At 40.2% G+C, this 23,131-nt stretch overlaps 1 protein-coding gene across 1 annotated transcript; it reads right to left on the reverse strand.

The window, feature by feature from the left end:
- Positions 1–557: 557 nt before the first annotated feature.
- On the reverse strand, positions 558–20,897 carry LOC110457055 (clumping factor A-like). The gene is made up of 2 exons (XM_021508152.1): positions 20,783–20,897; positions 558–1,783 (listed from the first exon to the last, which is right to left on the reverse strand). The coding sequence occupies exons 1-2, from the start codon at positions 20,895–20,897 to the stop codon at positions 558–560; spliced, it is 1,341 nt and encodes a 446-aa protein (XP_021363827.1).
- Between the last annotated feature and the right edge of the window lie 2,234 nt (positions 20,898–23,131).

Below are 23,131 nucleotides of genomic sequence, written 5' to 3' on the forward strand. Positions count from 1 at the left end.
GATACCTGTGCTGGTCTATCTATATATATATAGACACACTGTATCAGGTGATACCTGTGATGGTCTGTCTATATATAGACACACTCTATCAGGTGATACCTGTGCTGGTTTATCTATATATATATAGACACACTGTATCAGGTGATACCTGTGATGGTATGTCTATATATAGACACACTCTATCAGGTGATGTGTTGATCTGTCTATATAGATACACTGTATCAGGTGATAGCTGGGTGTAATTGCCTGTCAGTGTCTGAGGAGGATGACTTGGTGATACCTGGGTGTATTTGCCTGTCAGTGTCTGAGGAGAATGACTTGGTGAGACCTTGGTGTATCTGTCTGTCAGTGTCAGAGGTCGATGACTTGGTGAGACCTGGGTGTATCTCTCTGTCAGTGTCTGAGGAGGATGACTTGGTGAGACCTTGGTGTATCTGTCTATCAGTGTCGGAGAAGGATGACTTGGTGAGACCTGGGTGTATCTGTCTGTCAGTGTCGGAGGTGGATGACTTTGCGAGACCTGGGTGTATCTGTCTGTCAGTGCCTGAGGAGGATGACTAGGTGAGACCTGTGAGTACATGTATCTGTCTGTCAGTGTCGGAGAAGGATGACTTGGTGAGACCTTGGTGTATCTGTCTGTCATTGTCTGAGGAGGATGACTGCGTGAGACCTGTGTGTATCTCTCTGTCAGTGTCAGGGGAGGATGACTTGGTGAGACCTATGTGTATCTGTCTGTCAGTGTCGGAGGTGGATGACTTGGTGAGACAAGTGTGTATATGTCTGTGGGTGTCTGAGGAGGATGACGTGATGAGACCTTGGTGTATCTGTCTGTCAGTGTCAGAGGTCGATGACTTGGTGAGACCTGGGTGTATCTCTCTGTCAGTGTCTGAGGTTGATGACTTGGTGAGACCTGGGTGTATCCGTCTGTCAGTGTCAGAGGAGGATGACGTGATGAAACCTGTGTGTATCTGTCTGTCAGTGTCTGAGGAGGATGACTTAGTGAGACCTGGGTGTATCTGTCTGTCAGTGTCAGAGGAGGATGACTTGGTGAGACCAGTGTGTATCTGTCTGTCAGTGTCAGAGGAGGATGACGTGATGAGACCTTGGTGTATCTGTCTATCAGTGTCAGAGGAGGATGACTTAGTGAGACCTGGGTGTATCTGTCTGTCAGTGTCAGAGGTGGATGACCTGGTGAGACCAGTGTGTATCTGTCTGTCAGTGTCAGAGGAGGATGACTTGGTGAGACCTGGGTGTATCTGTCTATCAGTGTCAGAGGAGGATGACTTGGTGAGGCCTGGGTATATCTGTCTGTCAGTGTCAGAGGTGGATGACTTGGTGAGACCAGTGTGTATCTGTCTGTCAGTGTCTGAGGAGGATGACGTGATGAGACCTGTGTGTATCTGTCTGTCAGTGTCTGAGGTGGATGACTTGGTGATACCTGGGTGTATCTGTCTATCAGTGTCTGAGGAGGATGACTTGGTGAGACCTGGGTGTATTTGTTTGTCAGTGTCGGAGGTGGATGACTTGGTGAGACCTGGGTGTATCTGTCTATCAGTGTCTGAGGAGGATGACTTGGTGAGACCTGGGTGTATCTGTCTGTCAGTGTCGGCAGAGGTTGACTTGGTGAGACCTGGGTGTATCTGTCTGTCAGTGTCTGAGAAGAATGACTTGGTGAGACCTGGGTGTATCTGTCTATCAGTGTCGGAGAAGGATGACTTGGTGAGACCAGTGTGTATCTGTCTGTAAGTGTCGGAGGAGGATGACTTGGTGAGACCTGTTTGTGCTTTGTGATAATATTGTTACTATGATGTAGAAACACAAAACATTACCAATTGATTACACAGCAATGGTACCAAAGCTCCCATGACATGCAATCTTTTCTGTTGTTTATTTCAGCCATCAGATATAGTTTCTGTTATGTATATCTATGTATACCTTAAACAGTGTTATATGGCGAGTCCCGCAGGGACAGAATTACACATATCAAACACATAGTGATATATTTATATTGCTCAATAGGAGTTATACTGAGATTCAATTTTGCAATGCTGACAAATTCACTCCACATAACTTATATAGACTGTTGACAAGGTGTATCTATACTTGCCTCTCACCCTATTTTGGATGGGGATTCGGGGATTCCTGATTTAATTTTTATCTCAAAATTGAACGTTTTCAAACAGTAAATTCGGTAAACTCTATATTCTAAGATCAAATGATTTCATCTGAAAGAACACCTCAAACCTTGTTATTCTTAAGTGTAATTATTTACCTAGGGGGGTATAATACACATTTTATTTAAATTCCCTTTATTGAAATTTCAACTGGCAATGATGCTCACTGGTGACATCCACATTTAGGTGTGTGAATCATTAACATTCACAATGCTGAAATTATTTCTATGGAAATGGCTTGGAATACTCAGATCAAGTGTAACTTACAGAGCACATTTAATGAAATTTGTGCCCGTTAATTTAACCCACAAAAAAAAGTCATGTGAATGGTATTCAGATCAACTGATCATGCTAAAAGACTTCATTCATAAATAGATTAAAACAAAGGCTAAATTCATACACCCCACTGTAACAGTGCATGACAAAGAGACAAAAATGATATGAAATAAGCAAAACACTTTTTGATGTATTGAAAAATATTGACAGACGAAGAAATTGTTACAACAGATTCTGTTGGCTAGAGATGAAAAATGTACTGTATTGAAGACACCCCCCNCCCTCCTTAATCAAAACGCACTAGTCAATAAATATAATTGGAATGCAGATTTGATCATTGTCCTAGAATTTGGTTGTTAGCTCCGACAGGGCTTTAACTTCACAGCTCCTGTTGAAATCAAACATGATTATGTAATCAACGTCCACAGTGCTGCCTTCTAGGTGAATGACTAACCTCATTCTCAGTACTCAAAGGGCAATATAACTGATGCAATAAATCAGTTTCCTGAATTAACCAGGCAATTTCTCCCATCTGAAGAGAGTCCCAGAACTTTTGTAAAGTGATTTTAAGGTACAGATTTTTAAAAATCGCTGTATAAAGGACAACAATCAAGTAATGGAATTGATGTGGACCAATTGATCAGCTGGCACTGTTATATATGTGACATCACCGACTTTTGTGCTGAAGATTATAAACATTGCCAATTTGAGTGCAAATGATGACATCACAGATTTTGTGCATTTCCGATGCCGTCATCAGTTTGAGGAAATGATGACATCACCAATTTGTGTATTAGTTTATCATATATCATGGATATCAGATATATATAAATATAAGGTAAAAACAACAATACTATATAACAGATAGGGCTTAATTAACTCTGCTATACAGGGGCTGCTATACAGGGGCTGCAGTGAATAGAGCACTTGTCTTTCACCAAGGCAGTCGTGGTTTGATTCTCCAATCAGATGTGAATAGGTATCAATTGGGCTGTAACATCTAAGGAATATGAGGGGAAAATACTGCCTAAGTACTGGCAAGCTAGCTTTTCCAGTGACTCTTATTAAGCAACACATTGAGTGCAGTGGTCAACAGTTTGGATAGGTGATTGCCTGCATGTTACAGGGTCACCTAGCTGCCTATAACCACGTGGGTTTTCTCGCGGTACCTCAGTTTTTTTCCCACATTTAGACCCTATGTACACTAGTACTCCATCCAGGCCAAAAAGAGTAATTAATGTAATTTGAGAAAATGTTACAGAAGAGTTGGAAAATAAATAAGGTTTATACAATGTATTACGCTATGATGTTATTGACAGCCTTTGTAATTGACAGTAACTGTATCATATACAGCAGGTTTAATTGATTCTTATAATAATATTTATGTTACTAAAATTATGCATCCTATTTGTTGACCGATATTAATCACTCGCACTGCCTTGACCTGAAGCGTTCAGAGGCCCTAAGAGGCACCCAGAGTATCAGCTTCGGGGAAGGCATTGCTGAAGCCGCTGTGCCACCGACACCATCCTTCCCGAATGATTTGGGTTATTCACGCTTGTTTACTTTTTAATTATCTTTATGATTTGTTTACTGCTGACTAATTACGGAAGCATATCAACTTAACTGCCAACTGTCTTTCCTGATACTGAATTGATGTTGCATCATAAATGACATGAACCCTTCTAGACCTGATGTTGCTATCTTTTTTAATCAGGATCCCAGTATAATTTGATTGATACATCCATTATGTATGCCAGATGACATAAGATTATAACAAATACGATGGACAATTTCTTCAACAGTTCATTAATCATTGTTAATTAATTTAGGATCTGAATCATAATTCCAATCTCACAGATTTCCCAATATTTATAGGGTTGTATGCTGGATTTGCCTCCCTTACCAATATGTATAGGGTTGTATGCAGGATTTCCCTCCCTCACCTATATTTATAGGGTTGTATGCTGGATTTGCCTCTCTCACCAATATGTATAGGGTTGTATGCTGGATTTGCCTCCCTCACCAATATGTATAGGGTTGTATGCTGGATTTGCCTCCCTCACCAATATGTATAGGGTTGTATGCTGGATTTGCCTCCCTCACCAATATGTATAGGGTTGTATGCTGGATTTGCCTCCCTCACCAATATGTATAGGGTTGTATGCTGGATTTGCCTCCCTCACCAATATGTATAGGGTTGTATGCTGGATTTGCCTCCCTCACCAATATGTATAGGGTTGTATGCTGGATTTGCCTCCCTCACCAATATGTATAGGGTTGTATGCTGGATTTGCCTCCCTCACCAATATGTATAGGGTTGTATGCTGGATTTGCCTCCCTCACCAATATGTATAGGGTTGTATGCTGGATTTGCCTCCCTCACCAATATGTATAGGGTTGTATGCTGGATTTGCCTCCCTCACCAATATGTATAGGGTTGTATGCTGGATTTGCCTCCCTCACCAATATGTATAGGGTTGTATGCTGGATTTGCCTCCCTCACCAATATGTATAGGGTTGTATGCTGGATTTGCCTCCCTCACCAATATGTATAGGGTTGTATGCTGGATTTGCCTCCCTCACCAATATGTATAGGGTTGTATGCTGGATTTGCCTCCCTCACCAATATGTATAGGGTTGTATGCTGGATTTGCCTCCCTCACCAATATGTATAGGGTTGTATGCTGGATTTGCCTCCCTCACCAATATGTATAGGGTTGTATGCTGGATTTGCCTCCCTCACCAATATGTATAGGGTTGTATGCTGGATTTGCCTCCCTCACCAATATGTATAGGGTTGTATGCTGGATTTGCCTCCCTCACCAATATGTATAGGGTTGTATGCTGGATTTGCCTCCCTCACCAATATGTATAGGGTTGTATGCTGGATTTGCCTCCCTCACCAATATGTATAGGGTTGTATGCTGGATTTGCCTCCCTCACCAATATGTATAGGGTTGTATGCTGGATTTGCCTCCCTCACCAATATGTATAGGGTTGTATGCTGGATTTGCCTCCCTCACCAATATGTATAGGGTTGTATGCTGGATTTGCCTCCCTCACCAATATGTATAGGGTTGTATGCTGGATTTGCCTCCCTCACCAATATGTATAGGGTTGTATGCTGGATTTGCCTCCCTCACCAATATGTATAGGGTTGTATGCTGGATTTGCCTCCCTCACCAATATGTATAGGGTTGTATGCTGGATTTGCCTCCCTCACCAATATGTATAGGGTTGTATGCTGGATTTGCCTCCCTCACCAATATGTATAGGGTTGTATGCTGGATTTGCCTCCCTCACCAATATGTATAGGGTTGTATGCTGGATTTGCCTCCCTCACCAATATGTATAGGGTTGTATGCTGGATTTGCCTCCCTCACCAATATGTATAGGGTTGTATGCTGGATTTGCCTCCCTCACCAATATGTATAGGGTTGTATGCTGGATTTGCCTCCCTCACCAATATGTATAGGGTTGTATGCTGGATTTGCCTCCCTCACCAATATGTATAGGGTTGTATGCTGGATTTGCCTCCCTCACCAATATGTATAGGGTTGTATGCTGGATTTGCCTCCCTCACCAATATGTATAGGGTTGTATGCTGGATTTGCCTCCCTCACCAATATGTATAGGGTTGTATGCTGGATTTGCCTCCCTCACCAATATGTATAGGGTTGTATGCTGGATTTGCCTCCCTCACCAATATGTATAGGGTTGTATGCTGGATTTGCCTCCCTCACCAATATGTATAGGGTTGTATGCTGGATTTGCCTCCCTCACCAATATGTATAGGGTTGTATGCTGGATTTGCCTCCCTCACCAATATGTATAGGGTTGTATGCTGGATTTGCCTCCCTCACCAATATGTATAGGGTTGTATGCTGGATTTGCCTCCCTCACCAATATGTATAGGGTTGTATGCTGGATTTGCCTCCCTCACCAATATGTATAGGGTTGTATGCTGGATTTGCCTCCCTCACCAATATGTATAGGGTTGTATGCTGGATTTGCCTCCCTCACCAATATGTATAGGGTTGTATGCTGGATTTGCCTCCCTCACCAATATGTATAGGGTTGTATGCTGGATTTGCCTCCCTCACCAATATGTATAGGGTTGTATGCTGGATTTGCCTCCCTCACCAATATGTATAGGGTTGTATGCTGGATTTGCCTCCCTCACCAATATGTATAGGGTTGTATGCTGGATTTGCCTCCCTCACCAATATGTATAGGGTTGTATGCTGGATTTGCCTCCCTCACCAATATGTATAGGGTTGTATGCTGGATTTGCCTCCCTCACCAATATGTATAGGGTTGTATGCTGGATTTGCCTCCCTCACCAATATGTATAGGGTTGTATGCTGGATTTGCCTCCCTCACCAATATGTATAGGGTTGTATGCTGGATTTGCCTCCCTCACCAATATGTATAGGGTTGTATGCTGGATTTGCCTCCCTCACCAATATGTATAGGGTTGTATGCTGGATTTGCCTCCCTCACCAATATGTATAGGGTTGTATGCTGGATTTGCCTCCCTCACCAATATGTATAGGGTTGTATGCTGGATTTGCCTCCCTCACCAATATGTATAGGGTTGTATGCTGGATTTGCCTCCCTCACCAATATGTATAGGGTTGTATGCTGGATTTGCCTCCCTCACCAATATGTATAGGGTTGTATGCTGGATTTGCCTCCCTCACCAATATGTATAGGGTTGTATGCTGGATTTGCCTCCCTCACCAATATGTATAGGGTTGTATGCTGGATTTGCCTCCCTCACCAATATGTATAGGGTTGTATGCTGGATTTGCCTCCCTCACCAATATGTATAGGGTTGTATGCTGGATTTGCCTCCCTCACCAATATGTATAGGGTTGTATGCTGGATTTCCCTCCCTCACCAATATGTATAGGGTTGTATGCAGGATTTGCCTCCCTCACCAATATGTATAGGGTTGTATGCTGGATTTCCCTCCCTCACCTATATGTATAGGGTTGTATGTTGGATTTCCCTCCCTCACCAATATGTATAGGGTTGTATGCTGGATTTGCCTCCCTCACCAATATGTATATATATGCACCAGTGGAGAGGTGATGAGGATCACAGTAATGTACATCAAGGATAAGGTGTTAGATGTATCTACAGCGTGGCATTACCGACATGTAATGAATATTGAGTTTTAAGGGAATTTCATTTCATTCACTATTACAGCATACAAAATTAACAACAATTCATTTCATGAAAATTAAATGTCAAAGAATTTCAGTGATGTTATCCTGGTTTTTCCTGCAGTTCCTGAATGGAATCTTCCTGTCTATAAAATCGATAATTCTAATATAGTGTACAGGGATACAAGGATTTATTAAGCACTTTGAATATCGCATTGGCCAAATTATCCTAATCTAAAGCAAATCTATTGATAATCAAAAACGAATTAACACCTATAAGCCTTCCTGGAGTATTGATCCAAATTTAAACCAGACAACAAACTGATTGTCTTACTGAGTCCTGCTACAGTTCCGTGTAATGCCTACATTGATCACCCCTGCAGATCGGGGAATTGGGAAAAGGATACATCTGCTGTTACCCACTGCATGTATCGTAGGAGGCGACTAATGTTTGAACCCCCTGCAGAATTGGGGATTTGCTTTGGGTGTCCTGTATTAGGGGACACAAAAGCGACCAAAATAAATCTTCTGCCCCCATTGCAATATTTGGAATCTTTATCTTTCATCCTGCTTCTAACTACCTTTTATTTCCTAGCGCCTTGCTTGGCAACACCTCACTTTTGGCCTTAATGTTGAGCGTTCGTCCAGGTGAGGAAGGCAATGGGTTCTGACCCTAGGCCGGGACATACCAAAGTCCTTAAAAATGGTAGTTGTTATTCCTTGCTTAACGTTCAGCATTTAGGAGAATGACAACAACTGGTTCACCCGTTGTCAGTATAATGTGACCAGGCGGAATGCTATGCTAGGTGCCTCCAGCATGGTATTTTAGTGAGATAGCTCTATAAAGTCGGCATCAGATCCGCGCTATCACAAGGAGGCAAGCACGCCAACATACCCTGTCTCCTGCATACAGTCACACACAAGCACGCATACACTACACACATGGAGGCACGCCATTTCATGACCTTAGCTGTTAATAGGACTTATTCAAAATCAAACCAAACCTATCTACACTGATGCATTGTATGTCAGTTAACTACTATAGGTGTATGACCTTTCGACATCCTAGCTAGGTTGATGTTGCTTTTGAAAGTTATGAATGTCTTTAACCGATCTCCATGTATTAGGGGAACATTTTCTTCATTACGAATGAAGATATCCCCTTGAAATGAGATTTGAATTAAAAATCAATGTTGCTCTCGGTCAAATTGCTTTTTATTTTTTATTTTACATTAGAGAAACAGATCATATTTCAAAAAGTATACTACGTTTTTTAATTTATGCATTAAAGGATTGATGCAGGGATTACAGTGTCGTTATGAGTAAAGCTGTTGTTTGAAAATATACAATTTTTATAACTTTAAATTGCAGTAATGTTCCAGCCCTGCAGCAATATTGGGAATTTCCTGCTGAAGGCTTTTTTGTGTATGATACCACGGAGCTAGGGATTACCACGGGCCAAATCAGAGTGTGATCACGCTCCAGACCTTACATGATTGTGTAATGGGAGTCCTGGATGTGTCTTGTGTTCTGGTTTGTAATTTTCTTTCTCCATTTTCACTGAACTTTCAAAATTCATCCAAAGCTTTAGCTTTCAATTGACATTAGAAAACAAAAAAAGCTTTTTTTTTTTTGAGAATTTTTCTTTTACTTTTTCCTGCACCTTACTGTATTTAAAGAAGCATGAACATTTCAGTTTGTGTCTGCTTTGTACAAACATGAGCTGCCAATTGCATATAAAAAGCATGTTCATTCTTAGCCCACCCGGCCCGAAGGGCCAAGTGAGCTTATGCCGTGGTGCGGCGTCCGTCGTCCGTCCATCGGCCATTGTCCGTCGTCCGTCCGTCCGTCATCAACTTCTTCTCAGTAACCAAAAGGGCTAGGGTAATGATATTTGGCCAGAAGCATGCTGGGATGAATGGCTACCAAGTTTGTTCAAATAAATGACCTTCAACCATTTTTAAGGTCACAGGGGTCAAATATGTTAAAATCTTTAAACAACTTCTTCTGAATAACCAAGAGGCCTAGGGTGATGATATTTGACCAGTAACATGCTTGGATAAAGGGCTACCAAGTTTGTTCAAATAAATGACCTTGATATATATTCAAGGTCACTGGGGTGAAATATGTTTAAAATCTTTAAACAACTTCTTCTGAATAACCAAGAGGCCTAGCTAGGGTGATGATATTTGGCCAGTAACATGCTGGGAGGAAGGGCTACCAAGTTTGTTCAAATAAATGATCTTGATTTATATTCAATGTCACTGGGGTCAAATATGTTTAAAACCTTTAAACGACTTCTTCTAAATAACTAAGAGGCCGAGGGTGATGATATTTGACCAGTAACATGCTGGGATGAAGGGCTACCATGTTTGTTCAAATAAATAACCTTGACTTGTATTCAAGGTCACTGGAGTCAAATATGTTTAAAACCTTTAAGGTAATAGGATTGTGATGCCATTTCTCAGTAGAATTTCTTCAAATTCTGTAGTTATATTGCTTTGAAGGAAAGAACATTTTCTGCCACAAAAAAATATAGGTTGTCATAATTTTAAGGAATTTAAATGGAAATTTATGTAAAAAGGAGTGACTTTTTAAAAAAAAAATGAAAAACACCATTTTTTGCCAAATAATGTCAATAAAAATGATACTGCCATAGATTAGTATTGCATTAATGTATATCAATTTAATAAATGCTGAAATTATGTCAAATAAATTATCTATAAACGATTAAAAATTGACATTTTATAATAAAACCATATGCACATAGTAATTGCAGGTAAGAGTTATCTTTCTTGAAAAACTTCACAGTAGTGAAATAGGTAGCCGGTTTCCTGAAGTACAGAAAAATGGATACATGTAGCTCATTGATAAAAAAAACCTGAATTAATGCCTGCATTGCTTTGAAATACTTTGATATTGAGAGAAAACACTGTTCTGTCAATAATAAACATACAATATTCATCAGTTTAATATTAAACATTAGAATATGCGGAAATTGTGATACTGTCACCCTACATTGGATTTTCAACTAGGGATGTACTTCCTACTTCCGTTTATCAATACACTCCTATGACCTTAAACGACTTCTTCTGAATAACCAAGAGGCCAAGGGTGATGATATATGCCAAGTAACATGCTGGGATGAAGGGCTACCAAGTTTGTTAAAATTGATGACCTTGATTTATATTCAAGGTCACAGGGGTGAAATATGTTTAAAACTTTTAAACGACTTCTTCTGAATAACCAAGAGGCCTAGGGTGATGATATTTGACCAGTAACATGCTGGGATGAAGGGATACCAAGTTTGTTAAAATAAATGACCTTGATTTATACTCAAGGTCACTGGGGTCAAATATGTTTAAAACCTTTAAACGACTTCTTCAGAATAACAGAGAGGCCTAGGGTGATGATATTTGGCCAGTAATATGCTGGGATGAAGGGCTACCAAGTTTGTTAAAATAAATGACCTTGATTTATATTCAAGGTCACAGGGGTGAAGTATGTTGAAAACCTTTAAACGACTTCTCCTGAATAACCAAGAGGCCTAGGGTGATGATATTTGGCCAGTAACATGCTGGGATGAAGGGATACCAAGTTTGTTAAAATAAATGACCTTGGTTTATTTTCAAGGTCACTGGGGTCAAATATGTTTAAAACCTTTAAACGACTTCTTCTGAATAACAGAGAGGCCTTGGGTGATGATATTTGGCCAGTAACATGCTGGGATGACGGGCTACCATGTTTGTTAAAATAAATGACCTTGATTTATATTCAAGGTCACAGGGGTGAAATATGTTTAAAAACCTTAAAACGACTTCTTCTGAATAACCGAGAGACCTAGGGTGATGATATTTGGCCAGTTACATGCTCAAATGAAGGGCTACCAAGTTTGTTCAAATAAATGATCTTGGTTTATATTCATGGTCACTGGGGTCAAATATGTTTAAAACCTTTAAACGACTTCTTCTGAATAACCGAGAGGCCTAGGGTGATGATATTTGGCCAGTAACATGCTGGGATGAAGGGCTACCAAGTTTGTTAAAATAAATTACCTTGATTTATATTCAAGGTCACAGGGGTCAAATATGTTTAAAACCTTTAAACAACTTCTTCTGAGTAACTGTGAGGCTGGGATGAAGGGCTACCAAGTTTGTTCAAATGAATGACCTTTGCCCATTTTTTCTGAATTACTCTAAACTTTAAGTCAAGATATTTTGCCTGTAGCTTTATTTTAGTCCTCTTTTAAGGTTACAATTGTGAGATTAATACCAGGTGAGCGATGCAGGCCCATTTGGCCTCTTGTTTTAATCTCATTTGAAGTCTATATAACTTGCAGTACGTCGCCTCTTACTGATTAAATTTAAACATGTTGGCCCTCAACCAGGTACTGATAGATGTGTAAATGTCTGTTCAACAATATTCCAGACTTTCTAGTATAGGCTATTCGAGCTGTTCTGTATTTTGATATCTATGTGATATAAGAGAAGAACACAAAGGTAATTTTGACAACAACATACTCCCCAATTGGTTTGGAGAAAAAGTAATTATATTGGTGTTCTTTGAACACTGAGTCCTGGAGAACTCCAGAATCCTGGAACTTTGACATACAAGGAAGTGTATGGTTAATATATGACAACCCACTGTCTGTTGTCATTTGCTCCTATAATAGAACTGGATCCAGCGTGCATCACCAGCTTGACACCCCATCAGAGTCAACTCAATGTTATAACAATGATGTGGAACCATGATTGTGTCAGTATTGATATGAACTGAACCTGTATAAAGAGACCACCTGTGTTTCCCATTGTAGTGGTTTCATCGTGAACTGAACCTGTATAAAGAGACTACCTGTGTTTCCCATTGTAGTGGTTTTATTGTGAACTGAACCTGTATAAACAGACCACTTTTTTTATTTCCCCAGTGTGGTCTCCTAACGTAGGTTTGACTGTATGTGAACAAAGATTGAGTCAGTATATGTAAATGAGTATTAATTGCTGGGTAACATCCTCAAAAGAGAACGGATGTTCTTTGTATCAATGTAAGAGTAATTTGAGGACATACAGGCAAGACATTTATTAGGTTTGGTCATGTCAGTTGAGCATTAGAATGCGTTTAAACGGTAAAGCATGCTGAGATCGCGGAAGACAGACAAATTAAGGTCCTTACGGGCACGTGTTGTCTGTTTTGTTATGTCCCCATTGAGCCCAATGATGACATGCATGTATTTGTAAGTCCTGGAATCATTCAACAATTCGCCGACCCAGACGGCTTTTTCTCCTTGGAAAAACCCCAACTACCTGCTGAGCTGAATAAGAAATGTTTAAACCCAATCAATCTCAATCAAAAAGGATTGTTCAAATCTACAAAGTTTCCTTTAGTCATAAAAGTAATACATTTAATCAATATTTGTGCTAAAATCTACCATGGCTTAACTGCATTTTAGAATCAGCATAAAAGGATGTTGTATCTACCTGACCTACAAAAAATACAATCAATTACACTGCCTCAGGGACATGAGATGTCACTCTCCACCCTCCATTATACTGCCTCAGGGACATGAGATATCACTCTCCACCCTCCATTACACTGCCTCAGGGACATGAGAAGTCACCATCCACCCTCCATTACACTGCCTCAGGGACATGAAATGTTCCCTTCCTCCCTCCAGTCCGCTGCTTCAGGGACATGATATGTCCCCCCCCCCACATCCTCCATTACACTACCTTTGGGACATGAGATGTCACTCTCCACCCTCTATTACACTGCCTCAGGGACATGAGAAGTCACTCTCCACCCTCCATTACACTGCCTCAGGGACATGAGAAGTCACTCTCCAACCTCCATTACACTGCCTCAGGGACATGAGATGTTCCCTTCCTGCCTCCAGTACACTGCCTCAGGGACATTAGATGTCCCCCACCATCCTCCATTACACTACCTTTGGGACTTGAGATGTCACTCTCAACCCTCATTACACTGCCTCAGGGACATGAGATGTCACTCTCCACTCTCCATTACAATGCCTCAGGAACATGACATGTCACTCTCCACCCTCCATTACACTGACTCACGGACATGAGATATTACTCTCCACCCTCCATTACACTGCCTCAGGAACATGACATGTCACTCTCTACCCTCCATTACACTGCCTCAGGGACATGACATGTCACTCTCCACCCTCCATTACACTGCCTCAGGGACATGATATGATGTCACTCTCCCCCCTCCATTACACTGCCTCTGATGTAGGGACATGGAATGTCCCCTCCACCCTCCATTACACTGCTTCAGGGACATGTAATGTCACTTTCCATCCTCCATTATACTGCCTCAGGGACGTGAGATGTTCACTCTCCACCCTCCATTACACTGCCTCAGGAACATGACATGTCATTCTCCACCCTCCATTACATTGCCTCAGGAACATGACATGTCATTCTCCACCCTCCATTACATTGCCTCTGATTTAGGGATATACAATGTCCCTCCCCCCTCCATTACAATGCCTCAGGGACATGACATGTCACTCTCCACCCTACAGTACACTGCCTCTGATGTAGGGGCATGGAATGTTCCCTCCACCCTCCATTACACTGCTTCAGGGACATGTAATGTCACTTTCCATCCTCCATTATACTGCCTCAGGTACATGTAATGTCACTTTCCATCCTCCATTATACGGCCTCAGGGACGTGAGATGTTCACTCTCCACCCTCCAAAACACTGCCTCAGGAACATGACATGTCATTCTCCACCCTCCATTACACTGCTTCAGGGACATGTAATGTCACTTTCCATCCTCCTCCATTATACTGCCTCAGGGACGTTAGATGTTCACTCTCCACCCTCCATTACACTGCCTCAGTGACATGAGATATCACTCTCCACCCTCCATTACATTGCCTCTGATGTAGGGACATGCACTGTCCCCTCCACCCTCCATTACACTGCCTCAGGGACATGACATGTCATTCTCCACCCTCCATTACACTGCCTCAGGGACATAAGATGTCACTCTTCACCATAATACACTGCCTCAGGGACATGAGGTGTCACTCTCCACTACACTACATCAGGGACATGAGATGTTCCCTTTCTCCCTTAAGTACACTGCCTCAGGGACATTAGATGTCCCCTACCACCCTCTATTACGCTACCTCAGGGACATGGGATGTCACTCTCCACCCTCATTACATCATTAAACTGACTCACGGACATGAGATGTCACTCTCCACCCTCCATTACAATGCCTCGTGGACATGATATGTCCCCATCCACCCTCCATTACACTGCCTCAGGGACATGAGATGTCACTCTCCAACTCCATTACACTGCCTCTGATGTAGGGACATGAAATGTCCTCTCCACCCTCCATTACACTGCCCTAGGGACATGAGATATCACTCTCCATCCCCATTACACTGCCTCAGGGACATGAAATATCACTCTCCACCCTCCATTACACTGCTTCAGGGACATGAGATGTCACTCTTCACCCTCCATTACACTGCCTCAGTGATATGAAATATCACTCTTCACCTCCATTGCACTGCCTCAGGGACATGAAATATCACTCTCCACCCTCCATTACACTGCCTCAGGGACATGATATATCACTCTCCACCCTCTATTACACTGCCTCTGATGTAAGGACATGAAATGTCCGCTCCACCCGCCATTACACTGCTTCAGGGACATGAGGTGTCACTCTCCACCCTCCATTACACTGCCTCAGGGACATGAGATGTCCCCCTTCATCCTCAGTTACACTGCCTAAGGTACATGAGGTGTCACTCTCCACCCTCCATTACACTGCCCCAGGGACATGAGATGTCCCCCTTCATCCTCAGTTACACTGCCTCAGGTACATGAGATGTCCCCCTCTCCCCATCATACACTGCCTCAGGGACATGATATGTCCCCCTTCATCCTCCATTACACTGCCTTAGGGACATGAGATGTCCCACTTCATCCTCCATTACACTGCCTCAGGGACATGAGATGTCCCCCTTCATCCTGCATTACACTGCTTCAGGTACATGAGATGTCCCCTACTCCCCATCATTACACTGCCTCAGGGACATGAAATGTCCCCCTCCACCCTACATTAAACTGCCTCAGGGACACAATATGTCCCCTACCACCCTCATTACGCTGCCTCAGGGACATGAAATTCCCCCCTCTTCTCTCATTGAGCTTGATGGTGGTAGTTACGAAAGTAAGAATAAGATAAGTTGAAAATGTCATAGGTAGATATAAAAATTGTTTTACCAAAACATGCTGTATGAAATATGTTATACACTTGTACTTATGACTGTTGCTTTTGGCCGCTATTTATCATACTGATGGCTTTGTGTTTAGCAGCCAATTGATTTTCTTCTTTACGGTTGTGCAAGGGCAGAGTTAGGGGAATTCTTTCTTTGAGATTTAATATCACAATCATCAAATTAGATCTTTATCTTGTGATGTCACCACCAATATAGAGTTTTCACTAAGTCAGTACTATTAAAAGCGTATTTGATTTATTACCTCAACATGTGACTTGGCTGATTAATGGCATAATTAGGCGGAAACTACAAAAGATATATCGCGGGAAGTTTAATCTAATTTGTCATTCGACTTAGCTACTAATAAAGTAAACAGAATTTTCTCCCTTGATTAATATTTTGTAGAAAGTATTGATTAATAATAGACAATTGTGTAGCGAATGATATCTGTAACATCTACTGCGGTGGTTGTAATGAAAGCTGGTTTTAAACATTGAAATTTAACTGTTTATTTATCTACCATGTTTGACTGCCGCACAGCAGTAAGATATAATCTAGGGTATGATAATCACTGGCTATTACAGCTCCTGGACTGTGCCTAACTAAACAAGACAGTACATTACACAAGTAATTGATCTTTATAACCTTATTGAGATTCCCAGATTTTATGTTGTGGTGTTGTACATGAAGTTACTATATTGTGTGTGTTTGTGTAATTCGTCGGTTATTATTATTTGTAAGAAGTTAGTGTGGATTGTGATCGTTGATGTGAAATGTGTGTTTAGTTAGTTTGTAAAAAAATAAATATATATCACTTAGTCTACAGATACAGAGTGAACCGCTTACTCTACAGATAAAAAGTAAATGACCTATAATTAGTCTTTATCGTCAATGACTTAGTCTACAAATGAATGACTTAGTCTATGAGTGAATGACTTAGTCAACAAGTGAATGACTTAGTCAACAAGTGAATGACTAAGTCAACAAGGGAATTACTAAGTTTACAAGTGAATGACTTAGTGTACAAGTGAATGACTTCGTTTAAAAGGGAATGACTTAGTTTACAAGTGAATGACTTAGTCTACAAGGGAATGACTAAGTCTACAAGTGAATGACTGTCAAAAAGTGAATGACTTAGTCTACAAGTGAATGACTAAGTCTGCAAGTGAATGACTTATTCAACAAGGGAATGACTAAGTCTACAAGTGGATGACTAAGTCTACAAGGGAATGACTAAGTCTAGAAGTGAATGACTTCGTTTACAAGGGAATGACTAAGTCTTCAAGGGAATGACTAAGTCTACAAGGGAATGACTTAGTCAACAAATGAATGACTTTGTCTACAAGGGAATAACTAAGTCTACAAAGGAATGACTTAGTCAACAATGGAATGACTAAGTCAACAAGTGAATGACTTAGTGTATAAGTGAATAACTTAGTCAACAAGTGAATGACTAAGTCAACAAGTGAATGACTAAGTCTACAAGTGAATGACTAAGTCTACAAGTGAATGACTAAGTCTACAAGTGAATGACTTTGTCAAAAAGTGAACGACTAAGTCAACAAGTGAATGACTTAGTCCACAAGTGAATGACTTAGTCCACAAGTGAATGACTAAGTCTACAAGGGAATGACTAAGTCTCCACAAGGGAATGACTAAGTCTACAAGGGAATGACTTAGTCTACAAGGGAATGACTTAGTCTAAAAGTGAATGACTAAGTCTACAAGTGAATGACTTAGTCTACAAATGAATTACTAAGTCTACAAGTGAATGACTTAGTCAACAAGTGAATGACTAAGTCTACAAGTGAATGACCATGCCTACAAAGGAATGACTAAGTCAACAAGTGAATGACTAAGCCTACAAGGAAATGACTTAGTCTACAAGGAAATGACTTAGTCTACAAGGGAATGGCTTAGTGTATAAGTGAATGACTAAGTCTACAAGGGAATGACTTAGTCTACAAGTGAATGGCTTAGTGTATAAGTGAATGACTTAGTCAACAAGGAAACGACTAAGTCTACAAGGAAATGACTAAGTCTACAAGTGAATGACTAAGTCAACAAGTGAATGACTAAGTCTACAAGGGAATGACAAAGTCTTCAAGGGAATGACTTAGCCAACAAGTGAATGACTAAATCTACAAGTGAATGACTTAGTCTACAAGGGAATGACTTAGTCAACAAGGGAATGACTAAGTCTACAAGGGAATGACTAAGTCTACAAGGGAATGACTTAGTCGACAAGGGAATGACTAAGTCTACAAGGGAATGACTTAGTCTACAAGTAAATGACTTAATCTACAAGGGAATGACCAAGTCTACAAGTGAATGACTTAGTCAACAAGGAAATGACCTAGTCTACAAGGGAATGACTTAGTATAAAAGTGAATGACTAAGACTACAAGTGAATGACTTAGTCAACAAGTGAATGACTTAGTCTACAAATTAATGACTAAGTCTACAAGTGAATGACCATGTCTACAAAGGAATGACTAAGTCAACAAGTGAATGACTAAGTCTACAAGGGAATGACTTAGTCTACAAGTGAATGGCTTCGTGTATAAGTGAATGACTTAGTCAACAAGGAAATGACTAAGTCTACAAGGAAATGACTTAGTCGAAAAGGGAATGACTAAGTCTACAAGGGAATGACTTAGTCTACAAGTAAATGACTTAATCTACAAGGGAGGACTTAGTCTTCAAGGGAATGACTAAGTCTACAAGGGAATGACTTAGTCAACAAGTGAATGACTTAGTCTACAAGGGAATGACTAAGTCTACAAGGGAATGACTAAGTCTTCAAGGGAATGACTAAGTCTACAAGGGAATTACTTAGTCTACAAGTAAATGACTTAATCTACAAGGGAATGACTAAGTCTTCAAGGGAATGACTAAGTCTACAAGGGAATGACTTAGTCAACAAGTGAATGACTTAGTCTACAAGTGAATGACTAAGTCTACAAGTGAATGACTAAGTCCACAAGGGAATGACTAAGTCTACAAGGGAATGACTTAGTCTACAAGGGAACGACTTAGTCTAAAAGTGAATGACTAACTCTACAAGTGAATGACTTAGTCAACAAGTGAATGACTTAGTCTACAAGGTAATGGCTTAGTGTATAAGTGAATGACTAAGTCTACAAATGAATGACTATGTCTACTAGTGAATGACTTAGTCGACAAGTGAATGACTAAATCTACAAGTGAATGACTAAGTCTACAAGGGAATGACTTTGTTTACAAGTGAATGACTACGTCTACAAGTGAATGACTTTGTTTACAAGGGAATGACTTAGTCTACAAGTGAATGACTTAGTCTGCAAGGGAATTACTAAGTCTACAAGGGAATGACTGAGTCTTCAAGGGAATGACTTAGCCAACAAGTGAATGACTAAATCTACAAGTGAATGACCAAGTCTACAAGTGAATGACTAAGTCCACAAGGGAATGACTAAGTCTACAAGGGAATGACTTGTCTACAAGGGAATGACTTAGTCAACAAGTGAATGACTAAGTCTACAAGTGAATGACCATGTCTACAAAGGAATGACTAAGTCAACAAGTGAATGACTAAGTCTACAAGGGAATGTCTTAGTCTACAAGGGAATGGCTTAGTGTATAAGTGAATGACTAAGTCTACAAGGGAATGACTTAGTCAACAAGTGAATGACTTAGTCTACAAGGTGATGGCTTAGTGTATAAGTGAATGACTAAGTCTACAAATGAATTACTAAGTCTACAAGTGAATGACTTAGTCAACAAGTGAATGACTAAGTCTACAAGTGAATGACCATGTCTACAAAGGAATGACTAAGTCAACAAGTGAATGACTAAGTCTACAAGGGAATGACTTAGTCTACAAGGGAATGACTTAGTCTACAAGGGAATGGCTTAGTGTATAAGTGAATGACTAAGTCTAAAAGGGAATGACTTAGTGTACAAGTGAATGGCTTAGTGTATAAGTGAATGACTTAGTCAACAAGGAAATGACCATGTCTACAAAGGAATGACTAAGTCAACAAGTGAATGACTAAGTCTACAAGGGAATGACTTAGTCTACAAGGGAATGGCTTAGTGTATAAGTGAATGACTAAGTCTACAAGGGAATGACTTAGTCTACAAGTGAATGGCTTCTTGTATAAGTGAATGACTTAGTCAACAAGGAAATGACTAAGTCTACAAGGAAATGACTAAGTCTACAAGTGAATGACTAAGTCAACAAGTGAATGACTAAGTCTACAAAGGAATGACTTAGTCTACAAGGGAATGGCTTAGTGTATAAGTGAATGACTAAGTCTACAAGGGAATGACTTAGTCTACAAGTGAATGGCTTAGTGTATTAATAGCCGATCGTTGTAAATTTTGGTTTGAAGATCTTAAGAATAAATATGAGGAATGTTCTGTTTGATTTATGCTGGTTCCACACAGGGATAGAAACAGCTGAGTTTGTTTCATGCATTTGCATTGACAAGTGATTGTAATTCCGAAGAAGCAGGCATCATGCTACATAGTTGGGAATAGTTCCGTTTAATAGTACACAGAGATGTTTAATGTGATTTTATAGGGAGCTCCTTATGGACTGCAGATATTTACCGATACCAAATGTGATGTTTGTCTGGGGAAGTGCAGGTGAACACGTCGCATGCTAACTAGCATTAACTCCTTCATTTATAACGGTCATTGTTATGACCAAATGGCCTAACCAATACACTTGATGTTCATCTTCAGCTGCCATCTAACTTCTATCGGCTCGCATAGAACAAACAGCCAATGGAAATTATTTATCGGATCCAGTTCCTGATTTGAAAGCTCTTAGCTGGAATATCTTTCCGTTGTGGAAACAGGCTCTTTACCAATAAATGGTCTCTGAAATGTTACGTACGATGTGAGTTTGGAAGCTGGTCAGTATCAGTGCCCTGCTGGAGTGTGATACCCGGTGCGTAGATGTTGTCATGCCTGTTACTGGAGCACCATTCAAAATTACCAATTTTCATCATTTTTCGGTGAGGTTCAGCCTCTGCAGCTTAATCCTGATATTGATTAGTGTTGGTAGAGGAACTACTCATCGTTTGGGATCGAGCTCTGTGTATCCGGCTCATTCAATTTACTCTGTGTCACAAAAAGCTTGGTGAATCAAACAAGGCTTGTTGTTTGCTAAAAAAAGTTTTCTGTGTCAGATAAAGCTTGTTGTGTGTGAAACAAAGCTTGTTGTGTGTGAAACAAAGCTTGTTGTGTATGAAACAAAACTTGTTGTGTGTGAAACAAAGCTTGTTGTACATGGAACAAAGCTTGTTGTACATGGAACAAAGCTTGTTGTGTGTGAAACAAAGCTTGTTGTGGGTGTTAAACAACTTGATGGATAAAACAAAGTTGTGTATCGAAGAAAGTTTATTCCTTGCCAAAGCTTGCGAGTGTTAAACATAGCTCAATACAGTGATAAAGAAAGCTTGCGTGTGTGACAACCCTTCGTATATTCCTTCTTATTAGATATAACCGCTAGGATGTGACCGCAGCATTTGTTTACTTTCATCCGCCAACATGTCAACGATATCTGTTCTTGGAGACGAAGATTTCGATAAATGGATAGGAAAGGAAAAAAGGTAAGTATCCTATAATTGTTTTGGATCAATTATATTGCATGGTTCACGATATTATAATATACATTGAAGTACAACAAGTTTACCCACTTCATTGCACTACTTATGATTAATAGAATCTTCTCCTACCTTGAGGGTGTGACAGAGAAATCTCCAACCCGAGGGTTGATGTTTTTTGGTTGCCTAGAACCTATGGCTCTGCCGAGGGTTATAGACAACCAAAAATATCACCCCGAGGGTTGGAGATCAAATTCTCTGTTACACCCTCACGGTAGAGGATGATTATATTTCTCCTATCCTATTATTTCAGTCACAGCTCCACCGATAGTAGTCTGCCATGTTTGTAAACAAAAACACATGTGGGGTATGAATATCATCATTCACTTTTGATGACATCACAATCACAGGTGACAAATTTTATTGACGTCACAATTGAACATGTGCTAATCGGCACGAGGCTATCTCCCCCTAGGGGGTGACAAGCTGATCTTTTCCGGCTAAAACGGGAGACACCTGTGACGGTTGGAAGAAATCCATACGCTGGAAAGGAAAAGGTAACAAGCCCTATATAGTCAGTTTGTGAGGATAACAATATCTGATGTCTTCTGTAAAGGGACTACATTGTTAGCCCTATAGAATATGTCACCTGATTGTACATGTAGTACAACATCAAATGTACGTCACCAGTGTATGGACGGACTGAGTAATTCTTGTATATAAAATATATCATTACCAGTATCATTGACAACACTAGGAGACTATATATCTTGAAACTTTTCCCTATCTTGGGGCTCTTTATGCAGTTTCATTACCTGTGTAATGCACAAAAAATAGCCTGCACACATCAGACATACATCGTGCGCACACCTCCCCCATATCGTACGCACATGGTCCACACATTTACGCGATTTAACAATCAATTACCCCCTTGTGTGCTTCTCTCCGCACAAATGTGCAATTTGATACAATTGATTGATTAATATTACCGAATGAAAAAGTTCTGGAAGGCTCGTATGAAATAAGGTACACTGTATATATTAGCTTTTCATTACAATAATCAAGATTATGTTCAATTTTAAATTGCATGCTACACATCATTGCAGTAACTGTTAAAAAGGCTGTCAAGCTAGAATGGGTTTGGCTGCCAGGTAGCAGAACAGCTGGTAAATAACATTTTGATGAGTGACAGGAGTCTTACCTGTCCTGTACCTGACCCAGAGAGCTGATGTTATACTGTAATCTGCTATAAAAACACAACTAGATATAGTCAAGCTCCCCCTCAGATCCCTGATCCCAGAACTATAATTACCTGTGTATAGATTACATCATCACCTGTGTATATATTACATCATTACCTGTGTATAGATTACATCATCACCTGTATATAGATTAAATCATTACCTGTATATAGATTACATCATTACCTGTGTATAGATTACATCATTACCTGTATAATCTAGATTACATCATTATCTGTATATAGATTACATCATTATCTATATATAGATTACATCATTACCTGTATATAGATTACATCATCACCTGTATATAGATTACATCATTATCTGTATATATATATTTGATCATTACCTGTATATAGATTACATCATTACCTGTATATAGATTACATCATT

This window comes from Mizuhopecten yessoensis, unplaced genomic scaffold (genome assembly GCF_002113885.1).
Source record: "Mizuhopecten yessoensis strain PY_sf001 unplaced genomic scaffold, ASM211388v2 scaffold9021, whole genome shotgun sequence".
In the NCBI taxonomy this organism is placed as follows: Eukaryota; Metazoa; Mollusca; class Bivalvia; order Pectinida; family Pectinidae; genus Mizuhopecten; species Mizuhopecten yessoensis.